This window comes from Macrosteles quadrilineatus, unplaced genomic scaffold, assembly GCF_028750875.1.
Source record: "Macrosteles quadrilineatus isolate MER2022 unplaced genomic scaffold, UCM_ALF_1.0 Scaffold_7__1_contigs__length_78375512, whole genome shotgun sequence".
Taxonomy (NCBI): Eukaryota; Metazoa; Arthropoda; class Insecta; order Hemiptera; family Cicadellidae; genus Macrosteles; species Macrosteles quadrilineatus.
Genome location: NW_026542600.1, coordinates 33359798 through 33371992, shown reverse-complemented (window position 1 = coordinate 33371992; position 12195 = coordinate 33359798). Strand labels below are relative to the sequence as shown.

At 33.5% G+C, this 12195-nt stretch overlaps 1 protein-coding gene across 5 annotated transcripts in view; it reads left to right on the top strand.

Moving 5' to 3' along the window:
* Window positions 1-12195, top strand: part of LOC128997891 (erbin-like) — a 95518-nt gene that overhangs the window by 45019 nt on the left and 38304 nt on the right. For all 5 annotated transcript variants that reach the window (XM_054423675.1, XM_054423674.1, XM_054423677.1 and 2 more), the window contains one exon: window positions 9619-9903. In XM_054423675.1, coding sequence (XP_054279650.1) covers window positions 9619-9903 — 285 coding nt within the window. The remainder of the gene's footprint in view (window positions 1-9618; window positions 9904-12195) is intronic.

The following is a 12195-nucleotide window of genomic DNA, read 5'->3' as shown; positions in this document are numbered from 1 at the left end:
ATTATTTCATCATTTCATTATTTAAACTAAAACTAAACTAGCCTAATATACAGTGTTAGGCAAAAGTCTGGAACCCCCAGTTAACTTTTTAACGCGTTGCAGTAGAAAAACCAAACTCGGCACATATTTACAACATAAGAAATTGCACTTTTTCATCAAATTTACAACTTTGCCCCAGCCCCCAAAATGGGGTATTTTGGGGGCAGCCCCAAATTTTCAAATGTAAACACCTATCGTGTGACCCCTCATTTTAAAGGGTTTATCAACAGAAATTGAATGGCGCAAACCAGAGGTCAATATCGCACACCTAATCAAAGTAGTCATTTTAATTATTTAAGATGAGCAAGCAAGATAAAGTCTGGACACCCCCAGTTAACTTTAAAAATTTAATATTTTGGTCCTGACCAAAAGGTGAATTCTCTTTTTTATAAAGGTATGCTGAGTTTGGTTTTCCTGCTATAACCTGTTAAAAAGTTAATAGGGGATATTTAAAAATGACTGCCATTTTGATTAGGGGTGCGATATTGACCTCTAGTTTGCGCCATTTAATTTGTCTTGAGAAACCCGTTAAACTGAGGGGTCACATAATAGGTGTTTACATTTGAACATTTGGGGCTGCCCCCAAAACACCCCATTTTGGGGACCGGGTACAAGTTCTAACTTTAATGAAAAAGTGCATTTTTTATGTTGTAAACATGAGCCGAGTTAGGTTTTTCCACTGCCACACATTATCAAGTTAACTGGGGGTGTCCAGACTTTATCTTGCTTGCTCATCTTAAATTAAAATGGCTGCCATTTTGATAAGTTGTGTGCGATATTGACCTCTGGTTTGCGCCATTCAATTTCTGTTGATAAACCCTTTAAAATGAGGGGTCACATGATAGATGTTTACATTTGCAAATTTGGGGCTGCCCTGGGGCTAAGTTGTAACTTTGATGAAAAAGTACAATTTCTTATGTTATAAATATGTGCCGAGTTTGGTTTTCATACTGCAACGCGTTAAAAAGTTAACTTGGGGGTTCCAGACTTTTGCCTAACCCTGTATACACAAATATAATATACAAATAATTACAAAGAAAAAACATTAACAATTTACATTTTACAGTTGTTTTTCTTAATTGCGGCTCTGAATGAGCCATATGATTTGGAGTTCTATATGTCCTGAGGGAGGCCATTATACAACTGCTGGCTGAAATAAGAAAATTACTTTCTTCCAACCTCAAGCCTCTCTTTAGGAAAGTTAAGCCTGCGGTCGGAACGATTACCACGCAGACAGATCTTCCCCCTGTACTGTACCGGTACTGAGGCTCTCCCAGCGTGAGCACTTTGTGGACCAGGCAGCAGGTCAGCCTCCTGCATATGTCATCCATTGGGATGAGCTTTGCAGCATCTCGGAAGGAGGACACGTGGTCAAAGCGGTAAAGGCAAAAAATAAACCTTATGGAAGAATTTTGAATTATTTGAACTCTTGCCATATCCTCCTTAGAGATGCTGTTCCCATATGCAGGAAAGCAATATGTAAAGGCTGGGAGGACCAAGGACCGCATGAGTTGCATTTTGGCATATTTCCGGCAGTAGAGTTTTAAATCTGATTAGACCTCTCAGTCTACCCACTGCGCGTTGAACTGCAGATGTGACATGGTCAGAAAAGGAGAGGTCTTTGTCAAGTACAACACCTAGAGCGTGTTGACAGTGTCGCAAACAGACAATCACATGCCATCAAGGGTGATTTCTATAGCAGATTTACTCAATTTCTGGATCATAATGTTTAGTCCAGTATGCATGACGACGCACTTGTCAACTTTCAATCCAAGGCTATTCATTACAGACCATTGAAAAATGCTGTGCAAATCAAAATTGATGAGCCGTATTGCTTCTGATGTCATGTCTGACTTGTATGACAAAGTGTAGTTGGCAGTTATCAGCATACAAGTGTGCTGTAAATACTCTACACTTCTGGACTAGTCAGATGTGTGTGTATAAATTGAACAGCATAGGTCCTAAACAACTATCTTGAGGAACACCACACAATTTTCAAAGTGGATGTGATGTCTCACTCCCAATTTTTGTAACCTGCAGTCGGGACTCCAAATAGGGCCGAAACCAACAAACAACTTTTTCACTGCGGCCATAGCACTTAATTTTGGCCAATATTAATTCATGATCAACAGAGTCAAATGCTTGGGAATAATCTAGAATAGCTAATGTGCTGTAGAGTCCTTTATCTTTTTCATCGAATAGATCCCCAAACATCTTAGTCAGTGCAGTACAAGTACTGTGGTTTGTTCTAAACCCTGATTGTAGGTTAGGCAATTTATCAAAATCATCTAGAAATGAAGCAATCTGTTTAGAGTTACTATCGTTTCCATTATTTTTGACATTGCAGGTAACACGGAGATAGGTCTTAAATGCTGGACGGTTTTTGGCGCATCAACCTTAGGCAATGGTTACACATGGGCAATCTTCCAACTTTTAGGAAAAACACCAGAGGCCATGCTCATGTTTATCAAATGTGTTATTGCTCCAATTGCATATGGGCTAACAGATTTTATCATTTGTACGTGTACGATATACTATCAACACCTAGAGCTTTTGATTTTATTGAGTTCATTGCCTCTTTAACATCATTTTCTGTAATAATTTTAACACTTAATAATGGTGTAAATACCTGCATTTATGTGATCAATGTGTTGCTAAATTGCAACCGGTTTCGACTCGCAGTACAAACATTGTCGGGCCAGTACAGATGTCCTCTTGCTTCATTTGAAGGTCGTCAATTCATAATAAATAAATACATTTAACACGCACACGTACACGAACATTTAGGGTTAAAAACGAAGGAACGGTAATGGGACACGACGTGATCGGGCGGGGGTTATGTCTAGACGGGGGAGTTTTTAACCCTAAATGTTCGTTTCTGTGTTCGTGTACGTGTGCGTGTTAAATGTATTTATTTATTATGAATTGACGAACTTCGAATGAAGCAAGAAGACATCTGTACTGGCCCGACGATGACTCCTTTGTGAGTCGAAACCGGTTGCAATTTAGCAACACATTGATCACATAAATGCATGTATTTACACCATTATTTAGTATTTAAATGTGATCAGGAGGCTAAAATTCAATATAATGAATAATTTTAAATTCAAACTTATCGTTTTCTCCATGTTTTTTATCTTGTTGAAGTTTATTCAGCAATCCAATGTCTATCTTTTCCAGATCCCATATTGACAAAATATTCATTTATCTTATTAATGTCTAAATCAGGGGGGAGCCTACTATTTCTCTTACTACTTACAATCTCACAACTTTTTAAACAATTCCAGAACTCTGCAGGGTTTTCACACGAGGCAAGCTTGTTAGAAAAGAATATTTTCTTAGCCTCTTGGATCATCACATTCAAACTATTTCTTATAATTTTATACTCGTACCAGTCTGAATAATCTCTGGTCCTCCAATATTTGTTACGGTGTTTATTTTTAACAATTGACAATTCTTTAATGGTTTCATTTATCCAAGGAGGTTTTTTCCGTGTTACCTTCTTACAAACAATAGGAGCAACCTCATCAAACACTTTCTTTATATGATCAGCAATAAATTGCTATATTTCGCCAGGAGACTCTAGCTTGTACACACAATTCCAGTTAGTATCAGCAATTATGTTTAGTGCAGTATCTGCATTAAATTTCTCTAAAAATCTCTAAATGTGATTAGCTTCGACCCCTTTCGTCTTTCTTGCAAGATATACAACATCAATCTTGATAGTTTATGATCAGTCATCCTCATTCCTCTGTGGTCAACTATGCTGGGGGTGTCTATGACTCCAACTCTTTCAATCTCGGCCGATTTGTCTACTATGATGTGGTCAATTAATTTCTCCGAGGTTTCTATCACCCTTGTAGGCTCGCTGACAGTTTGAATAGTGTTAGATTCTTTCATCAGCCTACGCAAGTAATTTGTTTCGCAGGTTTGTGACAGCATATCAATATTAGTATCCCCCAAATAAATGACTGATTTAACTTCAACCGCATGGTCAATAACAAGGGAGCGAACCAGATCCGAAAGGCGAGTGTACCCAACTTAGGAAGGACGATAAACCACACATATACCAAACTTACTGCCTTTGAAACTCACCACCACACAGAGATGCTTGATACCAGGATCGATGAAGTCAGATAAGTGGTACAGCTGAAAGTCGATGCCGTCTTTCACATACAATGCTACACCACCTCCTGGGTAACCATTTTTAGCAATTTGATCACAACAAAGCATTGAATATCCTGGTATAGCATAACTGTCTGTGGGTGTGTTTGGGTGGAGCCAGGTCTCAGTAACCCCTAATATGTCAAAACTAAAGTCATCAACAATTGAGCACAGCTCATTGAAGGCTGTGTTTAGAGACCTTATATTGACATGGGCCACTTTGAGATTCCCCTTACACCCCCTCACTGTCAGTTTTCCGGAACATCATCTTTCCACGGGAGAGAGCTCTCACACGATCCAAAGTTGCTGAAATGTGGTCCACAATCAGTGAACCTAAGCGAGAGGCACCTCTTTGACTCCGTCGCGGGCTAAGTTACAGGCCTCACTTAGTATATTAAGCTAAAATTTTGCCTCTTTTAGGCCAATTTTGAACATTTTTACAATTTTTCAGGAAAAAGCATACAATTTTGATAAAGTTTCTATGAATATGCCTACATTTTCATGCAATTGTCTACAAACCAAAATGTTTTTAAAACAAGTAAAATTATAATAATGTTTTATTCAAATCTAAGCAAAACAGTTTCTTGATCTTTAAACGTTTTAATTTCAGTTATAATTAAGTTTAAATAATTTTTATTTAGTTCTTTAATTGTTTTTTCCATCCAAAATGCTAATAAATCTATGAGGCAAATGAACTTTACATTTTCTAATCCAACAATAATTGTGGGTCCATATTTATCTTTCACTTTTTCAAATTCATCAATATTTTTTGTTTTCAATTCCAAATTTTTTAATGGTTTATATTCTTTAAATTTACATTCTCCAGTATTATTAATCTCTTCTAGCAGATCTATTAAAAAAAAAAGATTTAGAAAAATCACACATCAGTTCCAACAAACTAGTTAATAATTTAATTATATGAATATCTGATGTAACCTTTATGTTTTCAAAAAAATAACAATGTTGATTTATTATAAATGGATCATTAATGTTTGTTAGATGATTAAAAAATCTTAAACAATTATCATCAAAATATGGTTTTATACAAAAATAAAGTTCGAAATGTCTAAAAATCATTGTTAACAATTTCTTAAATAATATATTTCTTTTTGTAAAACCGAAATATGCATTACAAATTAATGTCATATTTTGTTCATCCTTAAAATTCAATTCAAAATCAATATTGAATATTTTGTATATAAGCGAACTGATAGTAAAATATCCAATTTGTATAATTCCTTTCACATTTTTAGGTGTTATTTCAAAACTATTATCTAAAATACATAGGCCTAATGCATAAATTTAATTAATTAATTTTTATGTATGATATGGTTGAAAATGATAAAATTGTCTTAATATCCATATACTAAGATTTTTATTCTTATTATTTGTTCTCTTATTTTTTTTCTCAAAAATAATTCTTTTACACATATTACATCCTACATAGCTTCCAATTAATGTAAAATTATTATGATTATGACATATTACACATATCCATTTATATAAAAAAAAACTTATATGTAAATGGGAGAACCAAATGGAAGAATTTATTCACTGTCATAAATGTAAGAAGAAAACTAAAATCATTCATCCAAAAATTTTTTTGAATGAAAAATGGATTATTTAGAATTGCTACTAAATGTTCAATATGTAAAACAAATAAAAGTAAGATAGTTAAAAAGGAACTTAAACCAATAATTAAAAAAGAATTAAATAAAAAAGATCAAATAACTGAAGCTAAAGAAATTCATGCTCCAATCATAAAGAAATTTCCAAAAAGAAAAATAATTACATTAGGTATTGATGATTTATGAGGAGCTGATTTAATTATTATAAGAAATAATGAAAAGGAGAATGATGGCTATAAATATATGTTGAATGTTATTGATACATTTTCCAAATATGTTTGGTCAAAACCTTTAAGAGAAAAGATGGGAAAAATATATCAATAGCAATTGAACAAATAATAAAAGATGCAGTAAAAATTTGCCATAATTCACCAAACTTATTACATACAGAAAAAGGATTAGAATTTATAAACAAAGAATTTAATGAAGTTTTGAAGAAGTGTAATATTAAATTGTATCATACAGAAAATGAAGAAAAATCAAGTACAGTATTATTAAAAAAGATATAACAGAACTCAAAATGACAAAAATGAAAGTTTTATTTGAAATTAATACAAATTTTAGATGGATTGATATTCTTCTAAAAATAGTTAAAGAATATAATAATTTGTTTCATTCAACAATTAAAATGAAATCAATTGATGTAAAATGAAAAGGATGGACTTAGATACATTTTTTAAATATAACCCACCAAAAATAATCACAAAATCTAAATAAAAAAATTATAAGAGTCAGGATAGGAAATAAAAAAATCAACCTTTTCAAATAAATATAAAAACAATTGGTTGAGAGAAATATTTCTTGTTTCCAAAATCAATAATACAAATCTTGTTATATTTAATATTAAAGACTTAAATGATGAAGATATAATTGGTAGTTTTTATGATTATTAATTGAGAAAATTAAATTTTCCACTATATAAATGGAGAAGAAATGTGCAAGATGTAAATTAAATAAAAATGTACAGTATCTGATTTTTCAGAAAGAAATTCAGCAAAAGATGGTTTATATTGTTATCGTAAAGAATGTGATAAATTGTATAGAAAAGAATTATTTAATAATATTAAAGTAATTGAAAGAAATCAAAAAGAGTGTTTAAATTGTAAAGTAATTGAAGGTATAGTAAACTTTCATAACTCTTATTATAGTAAAAATAAAAAGTTTGAAATTTGTATTGAATTTATTAGACATATGTTTTTAAAACCACAATTTTGTGTGCGTGGAAGAAATATTAAATGGGTCAACAACTATTCCATATATTTAGAAAGTAAAATTCATAAAGAAAATATAACAAAAATTCAATAACATAACTGAAATATTTACTACTATTTATTTTTACTAGTTTAAAAAAAGTTACAATTTTATTAAAAAAATACTCTTTAAAATATAAATTGACCAGTAGTAAGTTGATAGCTGATTTTATTGAAAATATACTCTAGAAAACATAAATTAACCAGTAATTAGTGGTATACTATTTATGTTATAAAACTTATAAAATATAATTTCTAAATAAAAATTATTTCTATTAATTAGAAGAATTTTCTCCTAATAAATGGAACGGCAAAATAAAAATATTTTATATGCCCTTATTGTATTAAAAATATATATTCTACAAACTATGCAAGACATTATAATTCAAAGAAAAATTTAGAGAATAAAATTAAATATGAAAATGTTCGGACAAAAACGATCACCAATGCTCATATAAATCTTCAGTACCTGGGGACCGAGCTTTGCTCGGGGAAAATCATTAGTTTACTCTGAAAGCAGTCATAGTATTGCAGATACATGAATCCATTCCCCACACTTCGCACTGTAGTTAGCCTTTACTAATTCTTTCGCCATTTCCTTTGTCGTGGACATGTTTCCATCCCTTCTCATAGCATTTCAGTATTGCAGATACATTATTCTAACTGCTACAAACTGTTTACAGTTCTTACACTCCACACTGCTCGCCTTTTCTACTTCCATTACCCCTTCCTAAGTTGCGGACCTGTTTCCCTCCCATCCCATATCATTTTAGGATTGCAGATACCTTAATATAATCGTCATAAACGGTACCCACACTCCGGATAGCTCACCTTGACTACTTCCTTCACCACTTCCTACGTCTTGGACCTGTTTTCCTCCCTTCCCATAGCATTTTAGGATTGCAGACACCTTATCGAATCGTCATAAACAGTTCCCACTCTCCGGACTGCTCGCCTTTACTACTTCCTTCATCACTTCTTTCGTCGCGGACCTGTTTCCCTCCCTTTCCATAGCATTTTAGGATTGCAGCTACCTTAATCTAATCGTCATAAAAAGTTCCCACACTCCGGACTGCTCGCATTTAATAATTCCTTCATTACTTCCTACGTCGCGGACCTGTTTCCCCTCCCTTCCCATAGAATTTTAGGATTGTAAATATCTTAATCTAATCGTCATAAACAGTTCCCACACTCCAGACTGCTCACCTTTACTACTTCCTTCACTACTTCCTACGTCACGGACCAGTTTCCCTCCCTTCCCACGGCATTTTAGGATCGCAGATACCTTAATCTAATCGTCATAAACAGTTCCCACACTCCGGACCGCTCGCATTTACTAGTTCCTTCACCACTTCCTACGTCGAGGACCTGTTTCCCTCTCTTCTCTTCTCTGAAATATTACATTCTCACTTGTCAATGAAATAGTACTGTATCGTAAAATATTTTCATGGGAACAAATGCAAACAGAATTTTTTATAGCTGAAGGAACAGAGTTAGCACAGTTACTTAATTATGTATGTACTATTCCATGGTTTTATAGTATAATAATAAGATTTTTGCTGGTGACCTTAATGAAGAAAGTAAACAGTCATTTTAAATAATAATCACCAAGTCATTGTTAAGCAATACAAAAAGCTAAAAGTTATTAACTTATTCAGTAAGTGTATACTATTTAATATATGTTGTGTATTAATTGCAATGCTTTGACTGTTGATGAAGTCTTTTAATAGTTTTTTGTTTCTTTATGCAGCCAAAGGATTTTCTTGACTGTAAGTTTTATATTTTAAGGATGCATCTTCTGCTAAGCAACTTAACTATGATCATACATGCAGCCAATGAAATTTTATTTGGTAGGAAAAATATGACAAGTTAAATCTACCTCAGAAACCTTTCAAAGTGATAAATGATAGTTAAACTTTCTCTGTAGAGTTCTAATTTTATAATTTCGTTCAGGATTTATTGCTATGTTTCTAAAATATAATCTCAATTAAAATATTAATCCTTTATTGTTGGATACTGAAGTAAACATTACTAATTTATACTTGCGGTAATATGCAGTTGCCACTCTCTGTTGTATTCTACGAAGAAAGTAAAATTTGGTATGCAATTATTATACATTGTGAAAGTGAAAACTTTGAGAATCTTGGTTAAGAGTTGGCGGCTCAATCGGTAGTGCAATAGAGGAGGAACCCATAGCAGCAATGTCGTAGGGTCATATTAGAGTTATGCCACTAAATACTAATATGTCTCAGTATAGTTAATTATAGTTCTTTACCGGCTCCTCCCTTGCTTTGCTTGACATCTTCTATATGCACTGGCCCAAGGCTCATGTGGAACAGCATATGTGAAAGAATCTGCCTATCTGTATAAAATATTTAATTTTACCTAGTTCTACGGTTTTTTTAGTAATTATAATTAATTCTACATTAAGTTTCATTCCAAACAACACACAACAAATCATGTCATGTTTATTGAATGCCATAAGTCTATATCGCAAGATTTAATACAATATTTTTAACTCAAACAATTTTCTTTAGAACTAGGGAGCTGCATCAGCCTCAGGATACTCACAATTCAAAACAACCTTTTGAGGTACATTCCGGCAGAGATAGGCAACTTGACTAACCTGACTGTACTAAGCCTAACCAACAACAAGTTGCGAAGTCTGCCTATGTCTGTACTCAAGTTGAGACGACTCAAGGCTCTATGGTTAGTCTACAACCAGAGCAAGCCTCTGACTCCGTTAGTCAAGGAGTACGACCCCAAGTCTCACTCCATGGTGCTCACCTGCTACCTGCTGCCTCAAACTGACTATCTGCAAGGTAAAAACTACACATTGTCTAAAAATGCCGTACAAATAAGGTTTTACTTTAATATGATGTACTAATTCTTGTTTATTATAAGAACACAGTTTTAACAGATGATTTGTAAGTACCTTTTTGTTTACAACAGTTCAAACACCGTACATACTTTCTCAGTAGTACTACACTTTATGCTGCAAGGTACCAACTGGTTAACCAAGACATAGAGACATGTAGTAGAGGTGTGTTTTTAATACCACTTCATAAAAAACCCTTTTTATGATTCATAATATTCATACTCATATTATTCATACTTCACAAAGATAATCAAAAGAAGATTTTATGTTTTGTTAAACCAAATAGAAATAATCTAAGACCAATAATTCTTTGGGTGTGTTCAAGTTGGGTGGGTTTTACGTGAGCTTTGAATTATTTTTTTTCATAGAAGACACATTTTGGTTTCCTACATTGAAAATATTCTCAAGTTTCTCATTTTTCAAATAAATTAAGTATTTACTTCATCTGCTATCTTTTATTAAACTGGAAAGTAGGCTTCTACAGTCAAAGTAAAGTGTCAACTCTTGCTCTTTTAGAGATGATCACATTGTTGTTAATCATTGTTTGTTATCTTTTTTAGTATTGTTAAAAATTGTAGCATTACATTTCTTTTAAGACACATTTAATGAATTATTATTTAACCATATACCATTCTTTAAATCGACCAAGCTGTTTCCTATTAATGAAAAATTAAATGAAATATTTTTTTGTCATACAGAGTGATACGAGTAGTGTTCACTAGTAAATATATGAAATGTCATTTTATTCACAAATAAATACATTATATCATGGATTTGATTTTATTGTAATTAGTAATTAGTAAAAATAATTTTTAAAAATAGCCATCTTTTCTGTCAACTTGATTTAGTTAGGGAGCTGGTTGTAGAGTTCCCTACCCATATACAAATGAGCTTTTTCATAAATAAAACTTCACATTTATATAATCTTTTTTATTTTTTTTAGTTATCCATTAATATAAATACAGGGTGAGGCAATGAGAAAGCCACAATTTGTTTTAGCTGTCACATGTTAATTGTTGCAACAATGAATTAACAGCTGTTCTTATAACCACAATTATGCTATGCCATTTTAGTAAACATGGCACTTTGGAGTCCTGAACATCGTTCTTTTGCTGTGGAAACTTTTTTAAAGAATAGTGATTCTTTTGTAAAGACAGACTCAGAGATTTTTTAGAACATATTTCAACGTTGAACGACATGGTGCTGTTCCAGATCGGAAAACTATAGGGAACTGGGTAAAATTACTAGGCCTGCCGGAGTCGTGACCAAAGACTGGTATAACACACACAAAGACTGGTGCTGGGGAACACACGCTCAGTCCGGAACTGCACAGTTTGGAGTTTTTCAACTCTTTTCTAAACGCACTTCTTAAATTATTTATTTTTTAACCACAGTGTCATTTGTGGCTTTTGGGTCAGCCTTCTTCACAAAATCCAATAATTATTGATAGGCTGCTTCCCTCATTTCCCTGTTATGGTACTCTTTACTTTTAATTTTCCATATGCATTCGTGACCTCAGTATTTCTCAATGAATTCCAGTGTGAAGGCTCTTGACCAGGTAGACATGATTAATGTGGAGTACTAACGAAATCACTACACAACACTACAGCGCCAAAATCCAAAAACTATACCAACAAAACAACAAACAACACAGCTCCGATTATGCTTTCATCAGTAGTTGACTCACAATGAAGAAAGGATGTGTGCGAAAGCGATAATGCTTAAAATTTATAGGGGGAGGGGGAAGCAGCACTGTCTTGGACTGCGGGATTCGCCATACACGTTCAAATCGGCCTCAAGGCCGTCTGGCCAACGATCTGCCTGAAGGAATCGACATACACGTTCAGTTTTTCCTTCAGTCCAGGACTGTACAGTCCGGGACTGAAGGAAAACCGGAACGTGTATGGTAGGCCTTAGAAGTACGGCATCAACACAAAAAAATTGTGGAAGCTGCAAGACTCTACGTACACCAACCAATGGTGAAAAAGTGCTAGTTGCTGTAACCCGAAGTCCAAAGAGGTTCGCCAGGAAACAAGTTTTGGCACTTCAGATTTTCAACAGACCTCTATGAAGAATTTTGCATTAAGATTTTCATTTCCATCCTTACAAGATTCAACTTGTGCAAGAACTTAAAGCACCAGACTACAATCGAAGAGTAATATTCTGTGATCAAATACATACAGTCAAAAATCAAGTGCCAAATTTGTCGGACCTGTTAATAATGTCTGATGAAGCA